General features: G+C 43.7%; 1 protein-coding gene across 9 annotated transcripts in view; it reads right to left on the bottom strand.

Moving 5' to 3' along the window:
- ANKRD26 (ankyrin repeat domain containing 26) overlaps positions 1-19,543 on the bottom strand; it is a 171,412-nt gene that overhangs the window by 49,203 nt on the left and 102,666 nt on the right. For all 9 annotated transcript variants that reach the window (XM_054023494.1, XM_054023501.1, XM_054023508.1 and 6 more), the window contains 4 exons: positions 16,935-17,110; positions 16,584-16,677; positions 14,203-14,280; positions 9,365-9,499 (listed from right to left, as the gene is read on the bottom strand). In XM_054023494.1, the coding sequence (XP_053879469.1) occupies positions 9,365-9,499; positions 14,203-14,280; positions 16,584-16,677; positions 16,935-17,110 (483 nt within the window). The remainder of the gene's footprint in view (positions 1-9,364; positions 9,500-14,202; positions 14,281-16,583; positions 16,678-16,934; positions 17,111-19,543) is intronic.

The following is a 19,543-nucleotide window of genomic DNA, read 5'->3' as shown; positions in this document are numbered from 1 at the left end:
GTATATTTCATCTCCTTATCTAAAAATTAGATTTTGTCTTGCATCCCTCCAGTATGGACTGAAATGAATAGGCTACTTTCTTCTCTGTTCTCACTCAGGAAATGGGATCAAATTGCCACAATGGAAATTTGGCACCTCCTGCAGTAGCAAGAGATAAAGACTATCAGCCCCAAAACTTGATTATAGAGTGGGCTTTCCAGAGTAGGGAAGAATTTCATAGAAATCTGTATTTCAGGAAATATATGGGGAAAAGTTGCCATTTTATGTTTAACTTTGCCACATCAGAGACTAATGGGTTTCATCTAACAGTAACCCAGTAGACTCCGAGAAGGCACTATCATGTGACTGAAACATGTGTTTTCTGGGATTACCACACTAAAATCTTCAAAATGGTGATGCCTAGTGGACAAGTGTGGACTGAGCACTGTGTTGCTTTCTGGAAGATCTCTAGCACCACAGCAGACTCCTGTTTGGATCAAGAAGCTACTATGACTCTCACTAAACATCCTTTGACCCTGCAAAAGACTTAAGAAATATAAGTTCATAGTCACTTAGCTGGAGTGGAACAAGAAATTGGCTGCCCTCTCCAGGAATTTACCCATACTTGTGGGCTCAGTTTAGCATTTGTTACATTAATCTCACTCATGGATGACATTTTCAGGGTCCTGGTGGGAGACATCTATTGGGGGAGGTCATGATCATGTAGATGGTGCCTTAGGTAACATGGGTCAATCCTATGGAGGCTTTTGAAGATGAGGGCTGAAATTTTAAATTTGTCCCCAGTATTTAACAATGAGTTAGTGAGAGGGGAGAATTATGGTGATGTACTCTTGGAGGCCTGTGGCTCTGTAAGCAGGCTGTTATGTTCTGAACTAATCAATATTCTTTTTTAAATAATTTCATTCCTAGTTAAGTACAGTCCAGTAACCAAGCCTGGAGAACATAAATGATTAGTCTGAATGTAATGGGTTTTGGCCAGCAGTAGGTGGGAAAAGTATTTTTTTTGGTAAAAAAAAAAATAAAAAATAAAAATTGTTGTGGCTAATGAGTGCAATGAGGAAACCAGATGAACATGTACACCATTTCCATGATCTGAGGGGAGACACCCGCAAAGAAGCATGATGTCATGGAGATGGCAAGTTCTTGAAAGTTTCTGTCCCCCTCTGATATCAGCCCCATCTCTGTCCTTCTGGATTCAGTTTCAGTCAGCTGCTACTCTTCATCCATCCATCCCAGAGCTGGAAAACTGTGCTGCTTGAATCTGATGTGGTACTTGTGACTTTCCTGATGGATGGAGGAAGGGAAAGCTTGACCTTGAACTACAGGTCACTTTTGTTTTCTTGGCATTCATGTGATTAGCCTAATATGGTTTCCATCATGAGGCAGCAGGCCCTTAAGCTTCTGTTGTACCTATTTCCGAAGGCCAAACACTTGCCACAGCAATCCATGACTATAGGCATCTGGGTTCCAGAGGCAGTTGCTCTTACTGCGGTATCTGCAATATCAAGCAACTTTTCAACTACCTTGATAACATTTCTGAATTCTTTCTGGTCTTCTTCAAGGAAAGAATATATGATGTGGCAAGATTTGCTCCACATTTTGTATTCATAGTAGCTCATATGAGACTGGTAGTTTCCTATGCAAGTAGCAAACTATTTTTTCTGAAGGAAACCAGCATCTGGAATTATGGCAAGGCAATAGAGAGAATGGTTACCTGTGTTGTAACTGTTGTTCTTCCAGATGTGGTTGCACATATGTATTCCAATGAGGTATGCGCTTGCCCAACAAGCTGGAACCAGAGTTGTCTGAAGCAGTACCCATCAGGACAGTGCATGTGCCCTGAACCTCCCCATAACCCTTCCTGAAGCTCCTTAAGTGCAGTGCCACCTCAACACCCCCTCAGTTCTTTTACAATGGAATATGGTGACTCAGTACTGCAATGCAGATGGGACAGAAGGTGGGCCCTGGCATACATGTGTGCAATTATATCTCTAAAGGACAACCGTTACAATACAGGTATGTAACTGTTTTTTCTATTTTGAGAGGTTGCACACACATATTTCACTCAGATGACTCACAAGCAGTACTGTTAGGAGGTGAGACTTGGAGTCTACTTAAATAATGATTGCAATATTGCTTTCCTAAAGTTGCAGCAGATCTTGAAGCAGTTGTGATGGCATAATTATGAGTGAAGGTATGCTTCCATGGAGGACCAAGTAGCAGCCCTACAGATATCCAATATAGACGTGTTTCTCAGAAAAGCTACTGAGGTAGCTTGAGCTCTTGCTTATTGGGCCAATAGTCTCTGTGGAGGAGGTGTATTTGCTATTCTGTACATCATTATGATACAGGAAGTAACCCATCTAGAACGTGTCCATGCTGAAACAGCTTGGCCTCTCACTCGGTCAGAATACAAAACAAAGAGCCAAGCCAAGGGGACAACCTGACACATCAGAGCCATTAAACATAAAATCATAGAACTGGAAGGGACCTCGAGAGATCACGTAGTCCAGTCCCCTGCACTTGTGGCAGGACTAATTAACTAGACCACTCCTGACAGGTATTTGTCTAACCTGCTCTTAAAAATCTCCAATGATGGAGATTCCACAACCTCCCTAGGCAATTTATTCCAGTGCTTAACCACCCTGACAGTTAGGAAGTTTTTCCTAATGTCCAACCTAAACCTCCCTTGCTGCAATTTAAGACCATTTCTTAAACAATTTTTCTTCCTCCTCCTTATAACAACCTTTTACATACTTGAAAACTTATCATATCCCCTCTCAGTCTTCTCTTTTCCAAATTAAATAAACCACAGTGTTTCAATCTTCCCTCATAGGTCATATTTTCTAGACCTTTAATCATTTTTGTTGCTTTTTTCTGGACACTCTCCAATTTGTTCACATCCTTCCTGAAATGTGGCACCCAGAACTGGACACAGTATTCCAGTTGAGGCCTAATCAGAGTGGAGTAGAGCAGAAGAATTACTTCTCCTGTCTTGCTTACAACATTCCTGCTAATACATCCCAAAAGGATGTTTGCTTTATTTTGCAACAGCATTACCCTGTTGACTCATATTTAGCTTGTGGTCGACTATGACCCCCAGATCCTTTTCCACAGTACTCCTTCCTAATTAGTCATTTCCCTTTTTGTATGTGGGCAACTGATTGTTCCTTCCAAAATGGAGTACTTTGCATTTGTCCTTATTGAATTTCATCCGATTTATTTCAGACCATTTCTCCAGTTTGTCCAGATCATTTTGAATTTTAATCCTATCCTCCAAAGCACTTGCAACACCTCCCAGCTTGGTATCGTCCGCAAACTTTCTAAGTGTACTCTGTATGCCATTATCTAAATCGTTGATGAAGATATTGAACAGAACCGGACCCAGAATTGATCCCTGTGGGACCCCACTCATTATGCACTTCCAGCCTGACTGTGAACCACTGATAACTACTCTCGGAGAACGGTTTTCCAACCAGTTTTGCACCCATCTTGTAGTAGCTCCATCTAGGTTGCATTTCCCTAGTTTATGAGAAGGTCATGTGAGACAGTATCAAAAGCTTTACTAAAGTCAACATATACCATGTCTACCACTTCCCCTCTATCTATAAGGCTTGTTACCGTGTCAAAGAAAGATATCAGGTTGGTTTGACATAATTTGTTTTTGACAAATCCATGCTGACTGTTACTTATCACCTTATCTTCTAGATGTTTGCAAATTGATTGCTTAATTATTTGCTCCATTATCTTTCCAGGTACAGAAGTTAAGATGACTGGTCTGTAATTTCCTGGGTTGTCCTTATTTCCCTTTTTATAGATGAGCACTATATTTGTCCTTTTCCAATCTTCTGGAATCTCTCCTGTCTTCCATGACTTTTCAAGGATAATCGCTAATGGCTCAGATATCTTCTCAGTCAGCTCCTTGAGTATTCTAGGATGCATTTCATCAGGCCCTGGTGACTTGAAGAAATCTTATTTGTCAAAGTAATTTTTAACTTGTTCTTTCCCTATTTCAGCCTCTTCTGATCCTACCTCATTTTCACTGGCATTCATAAAGTGGTATGTTTTCTTTACTAGGATGAAAAAAACTAAACTATCCCTTTTAAAAATCTAGCAATCTTTACATCCTTCCCACACCAGTGTTGGTACATAGAGAGGAATGGAAAAGACTTGTTTCCACCCTGTCATTTGCTGCTGGTTCCATTTGCTCTGTGAATAGAGATCAACTATTCTACCCTCTCTGCTAAGAGCTCTTCTTAAGGTTTCTCTTGGGTGCCTTTGTTTCCTCACACCAGATTGTTTCTACTTGACAGCTTCATGTGGATGTCTGTGTTGGCATCTGGAGTATATGCCCCAGATCTGTCCAGCACTTCCTTCTGATACTGATGGAAACAAGTTGCTTGTTGGCGATTTCTCAGATCTCTGCTGGTGATGAAGTCTTTCCAACTAATGTCCAGAATCTTTCACAGATAGAGGAGACATAGCTGGCTCCCAGTCTGGCCCAGTGAGCCCCCTCCAAACGGTTGCACTTACTGGAGCCGCTGGTCAGCCACTTGAGCCTTGCAGCAGCTGCAGCACAGCAGTTGCTCAATGCATACCATGCTCACAGTTGCACTTGCCCTACTATGACTTTCACTGTCTGCTCCAAGTCCTGCTCCCACTCCAGCCTCAGTCTCCTGGTCCATTCTGGTTTCTGACTCCTTGCTCCGACTCTTGGCTACGTTCCTGACTACGACTCTGGCTTACCCTTCAGCTTAGGCTTTGACTTCTGACTTGGGTTCTAACCTTTGGCTTGTCCCCTTGACTCTGACTCCAGCTTCACCTTTGGACTAGTGACTGATCCATGGATCTTCACTTGCCATTATCCAAACTGCCACAACAACCACCAGGCAAAGTCCTGTTCCACTCACTAGGTTGGCCGCACACACCCTGACAGCTTGCAGTTTGAACAGCCCACAAAAAACCAGACGTAGGGAGGGCATGGGCTTAATGACATGGAGGTTGCGTTTGAAACAATCACAATGGGAGCCCCACTCAACCTCATGGACTTAGTAGGGGCCTTACAGGAAAAACAAGCCCAGTTTGCTGCACTTCGAGAATAGAATGCAGTCCTGTAGGCCCAGGTGCAGGCTCACGAAATCCAGGTCCAGGTGACTGCACTACAGAACTGGAATGCCAGCCTCCAGACCCAGGTGCAAACCCAGGCAGTGGCTAAAGTCCCTTCGACTCTCACACCTATTATCTGTGAGTCCAACGTTCCTCTACCGGACAAGTTCAATGGGGACTGGACCAAATTCCAGGGATTCTTGAATCAATGTCACCTTGTTTGTATTGCAACCACAATAATACCCCATGGATTGCTCTCGGACTAGGAATCGTGATTAGTTGGCTTACTGGAGAGGCTCTGGGGTGGGCTTACCTACTATGGGAGCTGTTTAGCCGTTTTTTCAAACATTTTGAGACAATGGAAGATATTTTTGACAACCTTAACAGAGAGCACACTGCAGAGTCTGTGCTCCATGCCCTCCAGCAGGGGCCCGGCCCATTGCCAGATACACCGCTGAGTTTTGATGCCTGGCAGCCAATACCTGCTGGAACCAGGCTGCATAATGACACTGATTCTGGTAAGAACTCAGTGATTCTATTAGAGATGAATCAGGGGCACTGAGTGGCTCTGACTGATCTGTGCATCACTATTGATGGCTGACTAACAGAACAAGGCCAGGAAAAGCAGCGCATCCCCCGACCCTTACTGAATCAGACCCGTCCGTCCTATGCAACTCCAGGTAGTCTACAATACCCCGAGCCAATGTAGATTGAACAAATTCAACCCTGCCTCTCCATCAATGAAAATAAGTGATCCTGGGCTCTAGGACTGTGCCTGTACTGTGGCAAATGTTTGCATTTTGTGGTGGGCTGCTGACCAAGAACCACCATCCCTCTGAGTCAGGAAATCCCAGAACCCAGCCCCAGTAGCAGGGCCAGATCTGGGTCAGTACTTCACTCTGCCAGCCCGTAAGCTGCTCTGCCACTGCACTACTGGAATCCAGACAATCCCCAACCAGCGGACCACTCCACTTCATCTTCTCCTTGGCACCTGGTGATGCCTGTCCTCTGCTTGGAGGCCCTGGTTGACTTGGGTACGTACGGTAACTTAATTGACTAGGAAGTTGTCAAGGATCATCGGACCCCTACCCTCCACAAGGACTTCCCCTTCTCAAGTGCGTCGAGATCATTGATGGGTCACCTCTCTCTTTAGGGCCCATCACATATCAAATGGCATCCCTGGAGGTCATCATCAGCAGCAGTCAGTAGGAAATCATGCAGTTTGGGTTGATCCATGACTCACATTCACTTATTTACGCTCTCTTTGAACCAAAGCTACAAGCCCTCCAGGAATATCTAGAGGAAAACCCAGATGGGATTTTATTCATCCCTCCACCTCTCCAGCTGGCACCTCTATATTCTTGATAGCCAAGAAGGATGGCTCTCTCCAACTCTGCGTTGATTACTGGGCACTAAATCAAATCATGGTGCGCAATTGATACCCTCTTCCCTTTATTAATGTGCTTGGAGATACTCTACTTAGCTCAGATCCTTACAAAATTAGACCTTCATGAAGCATATAACTTGCTCAGAATATGGTAAGGGGGTGAGTGAAAGATAGCCATTTTGAATATTTGGCTATGCTGTTTGGCCTCTGTAATGCCACCGCTACCTTCCAGCATTTTATGAATGAAGTCTTTAGGGATATTCCATCAGTTCATGGTCACCTATTTAGCTGACATTCTCATTTTCTCTGAAAATCAAGAGCTCTGTATCTGTATCATTCTAGACTGGCTTAGTCAGAACCAACTCTATGACAAGTCAGAAAAATGTGAATGTGACAAGAACACGGTGGAGTTTCTGGGTTATCTCGTATCCCTGGCAGGACTCACTATGGACTCCTGCAAGGTAGCGGTGATTACAGCCAAGTCCTTCTTTGAATGGTTCCAGTCTGTCTTATGAGTCTTTATTTGGGGAAGACCTAGAGAGGAAGACCAACCCCTCTTTCTCCCAGGAGAAGAGTCCAAGTCCAGGGGTCTGTCCAAAACCACTATAGCCTTAGTGAGGCTATAATGAGGGCCCTGGGGCAGAGAAGAGTCTCACTGCTTGTTCCACGAAGTGTTGCTTAAGGCACAGATCTCTGGAAAACTGTGTTCTTCTTTTGAAAGAATGGCTGATACTGCACCTTTCTTTAACGTATCCCTCACAAAAACTCAAAAGATTGCACATGTAGAGGGCACTATTTGAGACACCCCCCCCCACAACAGACAGTGCTTAAAGCTCAGTGAGTGCTGCATGCCATCGATGCCTAGCACTGAAAGCCAAGTCCTAAATACTTTAAAAACAAAAATAAAATCATAAAGGAAGCCTAACTACTGGGTACTAACTGCTAAGTAACTATTTACAAAAAAGGCAGAGATTTGCTCACTGACTATGCAGAGAAAATAACATGAGGTAAACTACAAAGAACGGGTGTGGTGGCATCCCCGCTCTCCCAACATAGCCTCTGTTTACGGGTGTGGTGGCATCCCCGCTCTCCCAACATAGCCTCAGGAGAGGCCATGAGGAGGCGTAGGGCACATGCACCATCTCAACAGGTACTGCTGTAGAAAACAGTCTGGCTCCTGTGCAGCAGGCGCGCGTGCGCACACACACACACACGGCCAGATTTACACCTTAGGTGCCCCTAGGCACAGCATTTTCAGTGCCCCCCTGCCTACAGTGGACCTATGTGTAGGGGTCCTGGCCAATTTGAGGGCCTACATAAAAATGGGCGCCTAAGCCTTGGAAGAACCGCTGGGTGGAAGCCCTGAGCCTGGTGCCCCGAGCCCAGGCAGGAGCGGGGTGGGGAGCGGAAGCTCCGAATTTGGGTGCCCATAGCCCCGGCAGCATTGGGGGGAGGCAGAAGCCTCAAGCCTGGGTGGCGTAAGTCCCGGCTGCAGCCGTGGGGGCTGAAGCCTTGAGCCCCAGCTGCAGACACTGGGCAGAAGCCCTGAGCCTGGGCCAGCTGGAGCCATGGAGGGCTGAAGCCCTGAGCTTGAGCACCCAAAGCCCCATGGCAGAAGCAGGAGGGAGGATGGAAGCCTCTGCCCAGGCAGAAGCTAATCTTAATACCTGGCTATTGCAACACATTGCCTGGCAACTCTGAAAAGAGACTCCTGAGGGCTTCCATAAAAATACTCAGTGTTCCCATATAAAACACATTTGGAGGGAATTTGGCTATAAACCAACATTTCAGTGGTCTCATTTACAGATGAGCTATAGGTACTAAATATGTGGAAGAGGACATAAGTCTCATTAGTCTCAAGAAGAATCCCACTGAGACAGAGGCTGTTCTAAGATTGGAACAGATTGGTGAATGTCCTTGAATCTCTTTCCTGAACGAAAGATTTTGGCCAGAGCCAAATCCAGGATGCCTCTCTGAAGGATAATCTTAGGTAGGAACAAAAATGAAATTATCCCAATTTAGATGGATAGCTAAGGATTGGAACAGTGTCACGTTGAAGAAATGTTTTAATGCTTATTGAGACAGTAAACAATTAAACCTTATTGAACAATAAAACCTCTTTAACAATTTTTATTGTTTCACAGGAAACTGGCAAGACAAAGGCGTATGGAACAGGATATGTCAGAAAATACAGAAACCTCAGTTGATAAAGGTACCTTCTGAGTTGTGGCCAGGATCAAGGTTGATGTTGTTCCAAGGTTTAGTGACTTTTGGAAAATGAAAATTTTTGATGGTAATTTTTAATAAATTTACCTGCACAGAAAGTACTAATAAGGGGAAACTTGTTTTTATTTATTTTAAACTAAAATGTATAGCTGAGACAGCCATCAAGATTTCCTGGGAACTCCTCCAGTCTTACTGCATACAGTGAAACTGAAAGCTGATAATATATAAGGGATTGCTGTGGTTCCTCTCCAGAAGTGGTGCACAAAACACATTAGTGAAGTCAATGGTTGTAGAACTACAGAGCTATGTGACTTTCTTGGCAATCTAACACAAAGAGAATACACTCAAGAATGTGGATCTATTATATGTTGTAGCTTTAGAGAATCTGACAGTTACTGGCTATCATATCATCATATCATATAATATGCCACATCACCCCTCAAGAGACACAAAATCTTCCAGATTTTTAAGAGGTTCTCCGCCTTCTGTTATAAAATTGTCAATTGATGTCACAGAATTTGTATGCCACTGTAAGCATGAATTTCACAGGATACTAAGAAGGGTGACATAAAATGAAAATATAACTATTTAAAATACATATATAGCTTAAAACTGATAAATTATTTAGGTATTTTTTTGACTTACTTGTTCCAACATCTCAGCCTTTTCCCTGTCAAGTTGAGATAGACGAACTCCAAGTTTGGATCTGGACTTCAGCTCCTCCTCCCACAGATTATGTGTATCTTTTGCAGTCATTGACAGCATGGTTTGTTTTTGGACCTACAGAGTAAGCATTTGCACAGAACAAAAATGTAACAAACAAATGTCAAGATTATTGTCAGGCTGGAAGTTATAAAAATTTTAGTCACATATGAAGGCCCTAATTATCAGTACAGTAACTCCTTGCTTAACGTTGTAGTTACGTCCCTGAAAAATTATACTTTAAGCGAAACGATGTTAAGTGAATCCAATTTCCCCATAAAAATGAAGGTACATGTGTGTGTGGGGGGGGGGGGGGGAGGGGGGGGGGAGTGGGTTAGGTTCCAGGGAAACTTTTATTGCCAGACAAAAGTATATATATCTGTACACACACACACACAGAGAGTATAAGTTTTAAACAAACAATTTAATAATGTACACAGCAATGATGATTGTGAAGCTTAGTTGAGGTGGTGAAGTCAGAGAGGGGAAGAGGGTGGGATATCTCCCAGGGAATGCCTTACTGCTAAGCGATGAACTAGCACTCAGCTGAGCCCTCAAGTGTTAACACATAGTTGTTAATGTAACCTCACGCTCTACAAGGCAGCAGGAATGGAGGGAGGAGACACAGCATGGCAGAGAGAGACAGAGGAACACACCGTGTGTGTGTGTGTGTGTGTGTGTGTGTGTGTGAGAGAGAGAGAGAGTGTGTGAGAGAGAGAGAGAGAGAGAGAGACGGACCGTGTGTGTGTGTATGAGAGAGAGATATGTGTATTGCCACTTTAAGTACACTGATGCCACTCTAAGTACACTGCAGGAGGCACCGCGGAGCAGCTCCAAGGCAGAGGATAGGAGCAGCACATGGCAGTGATGAGGGACACCTGAACTGCCCGGCAACTGATAGCCTGCTGGGCAGCTGCTGCACAGGGAACTTAGGGGAGCTGATAGGGGGTCTGCTGGTCCACCCTGGTTCCAAGCCCCCACCAGCTAGCTCCAATGGGCTGCTCTTTCTGCAAGCAGTGGACAAAGCAGGCGGCTGCCAAAGAATGTTATAAGGGAGCATTGCGCAACTTTAAACAAGCATGTTCCCTAATTGATCAGCAACATAACAATGAAACAACGTTAACCGGGACGACATTAAGTGAGGAGTTACTGTACCTGTCTTTTTATCTGCTAATTTCTCTCTTAAGAAGCCCATCCAACAATCTATAACAAGAGGGCTGTCTTGTTACTTATGACCAGGAGGCAGCAACAAAGAAATTAGGGGAACAAACCCATAGGGGCCCACTCCAACTCAACTCTCCAGAATGAGGTCTTCCATAGCTGAAGATCATATGAAGTATAAAGTTAACTCAAGAAAGAAAACTAAAAGCAACACCGGGAGAACTGGTGGATAGAAATGGCATGCTGTATTATATATCTAGAGAAAAATCAGCAGGTGAAGTTTCTCTATGGCTAATAGAAGGCAGGCATTGATGATTAGAAGCAAAAATATATAAACACTCACTCCAACTACTCACACAAATTTTAATATTATGTACAGATTTCCTGTCAGCCCTACACCAACCTACAAGGCTTCTGCTAAAGGCTGCATCAAAAGAAGTCAAACTTATACAGCCTGGTAAAACTGTGGATGCTTGATCATGATGTAAACTTGCAAATTTCTTGCATGGGTCCCTTACACTTACTTACGAAGTTGCCGTAGACTGACTGAATGGTAATAATGCCTCTGCTTTTTGGCAAGGAGAAACTCCTTATATTGTAGGCTTCCCCAACAATTCCTGATCCACTTAGAGATAGAAAAAAAGACAGTTACCTTTTCCGTAACTGGTGTTCTTTGAGATGTGTTGCTCATGTCCATTCCATATTAGGTAGGTGTGCGTGCCACATGCACCGGTGCCGGAAGTTTTTCCCTCAGTGGTATCCGTAGGGGACCGATTCTGGTGCTCCCTAGAGCGGCGCGCACATGCCATGGTATAAGGGGCGCCACTGACTCCCCCACCCTCAGTTCCTCCTAGCCGGAAACTCCAATAGTGGGGAAGGAGAGTGGGTTATGGAATGGATATGAGCAACACACCTCAAAGAATACCAGTTACGGAAAAGGTAACTGTCTTCTTCAAGTGCTTGCTCGTGTCCATTCCATATTAGGTGACTCTCAAACAGTGCCAATAGAGGCAGGTAGGAGTTCACGGGGATGTGTAGATTGCAACACAGCTCTGCCGAACCCAACATTGTCTGTGGCTTGCTGAGTGATGGTGTAGTGCACCATGAATGTGTGAACTGAAGACCACGTTGCAGCTCTGCAAATGTCCTGAATGGGAACATGCACCAGGAAAGCCGCCGAGGATGCCTGAATTCTGATCGAGTGGGCCCTCACAATTGGCAACGGAGGGATCTGTGCCAGCTCATAACCGGTCCAGATGCAGGAGGTGATCCAATTAGAAATCCTCTGCGATGACACCGGAAGGTCCTTCATGCGGTCTGCTGTCACGATGAAGAGCTGGCTCAAGAGATGAAGAGAGGGTCAACCTGCGTAAGGGCTTGGTATGCTCCAGGTAAAACGCCAAGGCACGTCTGACGTCCAGGGCATGCAGCCTCCTTTCCTCCCCAGTGGTGTGCGGCTTCGGACAAAACACCGGGAGGAAGAAGTCCTGGTTAACATGGAAGGAAGACACCACCTTCGGCAGAAAGGCCGCATGGGGTCACAGTTGAACTTTGTTCCTGTAGAACACCGTATACAGCAGTTCCGATGTCAGGGCTTTAAGCTCCAACACTTGTCTCATGGATGTTATCGCCACAAGGAATGCGACCTTCAATGACAGGTGGGAGATGGAGATGGAGCCCATAGGCTCCAAGGACTGGCCCGTGAGCCTAGAAAGAACCAAGTTAAGGTCCCACTATGGGACAGGTGCCCGGGCCAGCGGGAAGAGTCTCTCGAGGCCTCTCAGGAATCGGACTGACATGTCGTGTGAAAACACTGTCTGACCTTGGATTGGCGGGTGAAAAGCGGAGATAGCTGCAAGGTGTACTCTGATGGAAGAGCGGGCCAGCCCCTGGTACTTAAAATGGAGCAGATAATCTAAGATAGACTTCAAGAGGAGCGCGTTGGAGAGATGGTATGCTCATTTGCCCAGTGGGAGAACCTTGTCCATTTAGCCAGGTAGGTTGCTCTAGTGGAAGGCTTCCTGCTTTCCAAAAGGATTTGCTGGACCTCGTTAGAGCAAGCCCGCCCCTCCAAGTTCAACCACGCTGCATCCACACCGTGAGGTGAAGGGGGGCGAGGCTGAGGTGTAGGAGATGCCTGTGATCCTGTGAGAGCAGATCCAGTCGGTCGGGACAGGGACAGGGAGCAGCCACTGCCAGGTCCATCAGTGTGCCGAATCACTGTTGGCGCGGTCACACTGGGGCAACCATGATGACTTGAGTCTTGTTTCTCTTGACCTTTAACAGGACTCTGCTGATGAGCGGGATTGTACTATCTATCCCCATTTTACATATGAAAAAATGAAGCACATTCTAACACAGGGGTGGGCAAACTTTTTGGCCTGAGGGCCACATCGGGTTTCCGAAATTGTATGGAGGGCTGGTTAGGGGAGGCTGTGCCTCCCCAAACAGCCAGGCGTGGCCTGGCCCCTGCCCCCTATCCAACCCCCCCCCCACTTCTCACCCCCTGAAGGCCCCCCCGGGACTCCTGCCCCATCCAACCCCCCCTTCTCTGACGGCCCTGCCCCTGGAACCCTTGCCCCATCGACCCCTCCCTGTCCCCTGACCACTCCCGGAACCCCTGCCCCTGACTGCCCCCCAGCCACCCCATCCAACCCTCCCCCCCTTCCTGACTGTCTCTACGGGATTCCTGCCTCCATTACCTGCCCTCTGACCGCCCCGACCCCCATCCACACCCCTGCCCCCTGAGCACCACCCCAAACTCCCCTGCCCTCTATCCAACACCCCCGTTCCCTGACCCCTCACCGCGCTGCCTGGAGCACCGGTGGCTGGCGGTGCTACAGCTGCGCCGCCCAGAGCATTAGGACAGGCAACCGCGCCGCCCAGCTGGAGCCAGCCACACCACCGTGCAGCACAGAGCACCGGGTCAGGCCGCGGCTCTGCAGCTGCGCTGCCCGGCAAGAGCTCGCAGCCCCGCCACTCATAGCATTGCACCGATGGTGCAGTGAACAGAGGCTGCGGGAGAGGGGGCTAGTCTCCCGGGCCAGGAGTTCAGGGGCTGGGCAGGAGGGTCTTGCGGGCTGGATATGGCCTGCGGGCCGTAGTTTGCCCACCTCTGATCTAACATGTTCAAGATGACATGGCAATAAACAGCTGAGACAAGAACAGAAAGTTTCCCACATTCCACTCCTGTGTCTTAACTACATAAGCATTTCTTCCCTATAGGCCACAAAACACATTATGCATGAAACTGTTCATGTTGATGAAAACATTACATGTTTACAGGGGCCTCATAGACTTTAGGGTCAGAAGGGATCATTATGATAATCCAGTCCGACCACACTCACATAACCTCACCCACCTCACCTCAGAAAAAGGAACTGTTAAACTCATAATATGGCACTTAGGAAACATATAAACAAGTCCTATATACTAAGACACCTTGCTCTATAATAGGGTCTTGAATGCAACTCCCCTGGGTATTGTGTAATTTCCCCCCTTCATACAAAGCTCCCAAACCAAAACCAGTTATTTCATTCCTGCCCCACAACCATGGTCATTTATAACAGTTTGCAGAGGAGATAAAAAGTAATGGCCATGTGAATTGTGTCTTAATTTACCTGCTGATTTAGCTGTTCTTCTAAATTGATTTTTGCTGTCTGTAAGCCTGTTATCAAGTCTTCAAGGCGATTATGAACCTATATAAGCATTAAAAAAAAAAAAGATATCACATTTGTAACTTTCCACACTCAAGTTCATATATAATTACAGAACAGAAGTGATGCAAAGAAACAAACAAGTATTGTGAAAATTTCTAAGGACAGTCAGACATATTCAAAGAATATTTTCCTTTTTGTATTATTACATACCTGCCATACCCGTTTTGATGTCTATGTCATCTGACTATTTCCCCTAACATTCCAGACGTAATGGGACAGACAGCCAGGCCAGAGACATCCTCCCCTGGCCCTCCCCAGATAAGGTGGGAAGGGATGGGATGGGGAGAGTGTGGGGTCCCAGGCTAGGGGTGGGGTCATGTCGGGAGTGGTCACAGGGGTTACTCCCGACCCCCAGCTTCTCCCCCTCCAAAACATTTTCCCACCAGTTGCTGTCCCGGCCCATCAGGGTAAGCAGTTGGCACGCCGGGACACTTTGTTTACTTAGGTTTACCGCTGTGCCTGCGGACGCTCGAGGTAAACAAACCATCTCGGCCCACCAGCGGCTTATCCTACTGGCCCGGGAGCCAAAGTTCGCTGACCCCTGAATTATAGGGTCGGCTTACGAATGGGTCATAAAAATTTTCCATTTTTACTTATTCATCTTGGGGGGGGAGGGGTCGGCTTATAAACAACTGGCTTACTATTGAGTATATATGGTACCAATCATTTGCATTCACAGAGTATTTTGACTCAACAATTCTACATGTCACAAGTCTATGAACTATGTAAAGTGCAGTAACTGTTGTGAAAGCATGTATACCCTATTCTCAGAACCAAATATTCTAGGCAAAAATTATATAAAGTTCACAGCCAATATAACCTCAGCTTTTTACTGTGGTTCATCATCTAGAAGAGAACTCAGAAGAAGTGTGGATCTGCAGAGTTAACATACAAGTCTCTCCTATGTTATTTGCCATATATATATATATATGAATGAGAGAGAGAGAGAGAGGCCTCTGTTCAGATCCATTCAATTAATCTCTAAATCCAGGCCTGTTATTACACTGCAGGTGTCTCAGTACTTGAGGGTATATGGTGGTACTTCATTACGTATAAAATCTCTTCCACAGCATGTCTAGAAAAAGCCTAATAGTATTTTTCTCTCCCTACCCCCAAACTACTTCCCACTTACTCCAGTGATTGGAATAGACTGTGGATACCGAGAATAATTCCTCTCGGAACAGCTTGCTTCTGCTAGCATTTCTCCTCAATTTCCACACAGTCCAACTCAGGGAGCTACTGGACCATGTGACAAAAGGCCTATCTTTGAGGAAGAGGTGTACGATAAGATGCATCTATATTAGACCTGAAAACAATGGCCTTCATGGCTAATTCGTAAAGATGAAAACTAAAGATGCTCCCCATATTGCTTTGCCAGTTTGGGTGGAGTGGACAGTTCAATCTCTATGCCCATTCATATTTGACTTCTCTATGACACTGCCTACAAGGGTGTCAATTAGTGACAACTGTTGTGGTGATTTCTCTGATGTGGACTTTATTTAAAAGAAAAGCTAGCTACCACAGAAGAAAAATGTATCTTAAACAAAAAGTCAAAATCTCACAGAAGGTACCACAGGGATCCAACTTTGTTGTTTATTGCACATCACTAAACACAATATTAGGAAGCAAAGGGAAAATCAACTTTACATAGCAAAACCAACCTCTGCTTATTGAAAAAACTTATCAGTTGACAACCTAAAAATATTTTTTTCCTTCTATACATGTGTTCTTCCCCATTCGTTGCATATTTAAACCTTTACAGTTCTTTCATTTATATTATATTAAAAAAATTCTAGCCATGAAATCAGTTGTAAAAACTGAGAAGCCAACATATAAAACAAGGGATATAATTCTATTCAGATGTTCTGATGATCTCATTTAGCATCAGCAGACTAGTGCGGAAGTATTTTATCAATCAAAATCCCAAGGGAATTTCTATTGCTTAGCTTGTTACAAATATGTGTTTAACAATATACATGTCTAATGAATGTTTGAAAACTTGTCTGATTTAAAATCTTAAACATTCACATTAGTATTAATAATAAAATACATCATATTGAAACTAATTTAATATATAATGTCACATGAATAATAATAATACATATAATGCCGTCTCAACATTCTCAGAAACCCAGTATTTGGCTATATTAGCCTGGGATTTTCATAAGAGCGTAACTCCATCAGATTTGAGAATCTATTCCCCTTAGGCTCCTTTGAAAATCCCAGCTTTAATGCATAGATGCAATAAACTCACAAGAAAGTTAAGCCTGTGGCTGACTTACGGAAGCAGAATCCCGCAGGTCTTTCTGAAGTACCTCAATTCTGCTTGTTTGCTGTTTGGTTGTAGCTTCCAATCTGGCATTTTCAATTTCAAGTCTTAAAAGCAAATAAACGTTTTAATATATAACAATATGATTTTCCTAGACAAGTCTCTACATCCACAATAGCACAAAACTTGAAATAGTTTTGAAATAATCATTTACATATGAATTTCATAATCTAAAACTCATTTTAAAATTGTATTTAGTATTTAATTCTGTAATTTGTAATTGTGTATTAGCAAAAGTCCTTTTTTTTTCTGGCCATATTTTAAACAATAAAACCTGATTTCAACATGTTGGTAATTTTCTTACCTTTGTATATGTTCTTCCAGTTGTTTTATAGCATTATTTGTTCCAGATGATGCTATTAGAAGGTCTTGCAATTTCTGGGAAGAAGCATTCACTTCTCGTTCTTTACTGTCCAATGCATTCTTCAAATCATGAACACGTCGTTCAGACTGAATATACTGATCTTCTGATTCTTGCAGCTGTAAACAAAGCAAATTAAAGGTAACTGATGTTTGAAGTGCAAGTATTTAAACCATTATTGAATTTCAGATGAAAATTCAACTTCCTGTACATAAACATTTGTTTTAAATAAATCCCTGGTCCATTTCCTTTCCTTTCTGTGCAGATGTCTGAAAGCCTTGTCCATGCCTCATCTTCTTCCTCAATTATTACTGCAACATCCTTCATACTGGCCTCACCAGTCCCATATTGCTCCTCTCCAATTAGTCAAAACACAGCTGCAAAAATGATTTCTCCTCATCTTATAAGACCACGTCACTCTTTGAATGTCTTCACTTGCTCCTCCTTGCCCACTGTATCTCGTTTAAAATTTTCATCCTTACCTTAAAGTTGCTGCACAACTTTATAACTCATCTGATATTTTATTATTTGTATTCCAGTACTTCCCAGAGGGGATCAGGGCTCATTGTGCTAATTACTATACAATCACAGAAAGAGATGGCCACTGTCCCAAAGAGCTTACAAGATCTTAGTTGAAACAAGATGAAGCATGTTGGTGTAATAAACAAACGGAGGGTATGAAGATGAGAAGATGGCAGCAATGATGAGAGAAAACAGGAGTTACGTGAGTTAACTTTTTAAAAAAATGAAGTATACAGATTGATAGCTAAAAACTCGGTTGCAGAAAATACTACAAAAATAATCTGTTGCACAAATAGATGTAATAATCCAATATTTCTACTTTTCTGGAGAAGTCAGAGACTGAACTGAGCTAAAGAATTTATCTACAAACTAGATCAGGGGTTCTCAGACTTCATTACACCGTGACCCCCTTCTGACAACAAAAATTACTATAGTACCCCAAGAAGGGGGACCGAAGCTTAAGCCCACCCAAGCCCCACCTCCTCCAAGGGGGAGGGGGAGAGAGAGCCAAAACCCCACCTCCCCAGGCAGGGGGCCAAAGCTGAAGCCCAAGGGCTTCAGCCCCAGACAGGGGGCCTGTAACCTGAGTCCTGCCACCCAGGGTTGAAGCCCTCGGGCTTTGGCCCCAGCAAGTATAAGTCAGCCCCAGCGACCCCATTAAAATGGGGTTGCAACCCACTTTGGGGTCCCAAACCACAGTTTGAGAACTGCTGAACTAGATAATATGTTAAGTAAGAGACATAAACATGCATCTTCTTTGTCCAAGTGAGGATTTAGTTACTCTAAGACAAATTGTTATCAGGTATGTACCACAGTTATGAAAGAATGTAAATTACTTAAATGTCAGTGTCTCAAAAACAAGTTGCATCTTAGATGCCTAGAAATAATTTTAAGTCATTAAGTGTTTAAAGTGCTGAGACGATGAAAACTATTCATTGCACTACTCTAAACATAAACTGTATGTAGGTGCTGTGAAATGATAGCTGAAAAAGAAATAATGAATACAGGAACTGGAGCTTATACATTTTTCAGAACACATGGTTTGTGATGTCACAAAATGGACAACTCCTCAATAGAGAAAAGTGTGAATTGAAGAGTTTATTGTTTCTAATGTAAGAGGTAAACCATTATTAAAGTTACAAGTTACCTGTAGTTATATGTACTGGTGAATAACAAGTAAAATGAGAAGTGGCTTTGAATCATCAAGTGCATACTTGATGTTAGTAGATGTGTGTGTGGAAGAGGAATAGGTTTAATTGGGTTCTAGTTTATAACGAGTTTTGCTTCTCTAGGCATTCAAGAATAGGTTTAGCTTAGAATTATGTGGGAAGATGATTTTAAATTGAATTGACATTTCAGTAGTTAAAGCAATTTAAATTTCTAACTTTAGAATTTTTTGATTGAACTGTTTTGATAATCGTACAGTATTTGATTTGTATAAAGCTTGACTGGCAATTTGGCAAAAGACTTGTATTAAGTTTCCATGGTAGTACCAAAATTATTTCCACAAAATAATACACAAGAAGTTTTATCAGTGAGTGATAAAATTTTGTACCTTTCAGTTACTGTGATTTGATGCATTACTTCAACAAGTGCAGCATCCTACGTCAAGGCAATTCACTTAAACCTTGTAAACGCTATCCTATACATATTTTTAGTTTGCTTTCTGTAAGAGCTAAGTGTTTTCCTAAAAATAAACAGAGTGGAGAGAGAATAAAATGCTTGAGACAGCAGAGAGGATGAAATGCTTAGTAGGAGGGGGCTGAAAATTGAATTGTTAGAGGATAAATGGAGCAAGAAGAGAGGACTGATAAATTGTAGGAGCAGGGAGGACAGAATCAGTTATTTGCAGGTATTCAGAACTGATTAGTTGGAGAACTGATGCTGCTCCAAAATTCAATGAATGAATGAGAAATTAATGCATGTTTAATTGATTAGTTAAAATTATGTAACTTGTGTTTTGCATCGTATCTGTCCTAATAGTCTCTCATTAAATGCCCTAATCTAGTCTTTCTAGTACACGTGCACAG

The sequence above is a fragment of the Malaclemys terrapin genome, chromosome 1, assembly GCF_027887155.1.
Source record: "Malaclemys terrapin pileata isolate rMalTer1 chromosome 1, rMalTer1.hap1, whole genome shotgun sequence".
In the NCBI taxonomy this organism is placed as follows: Eukaryota; Metazoa; Chordata; order Testudines; family Emydidae; genus Malaclemys; species Malaclemys terrapin.
The sequence above is the reverse complement of the archived record's forward strand: the minus strand, read 5'-3'. Positions and strand labels throughout refer to the sequence as shown.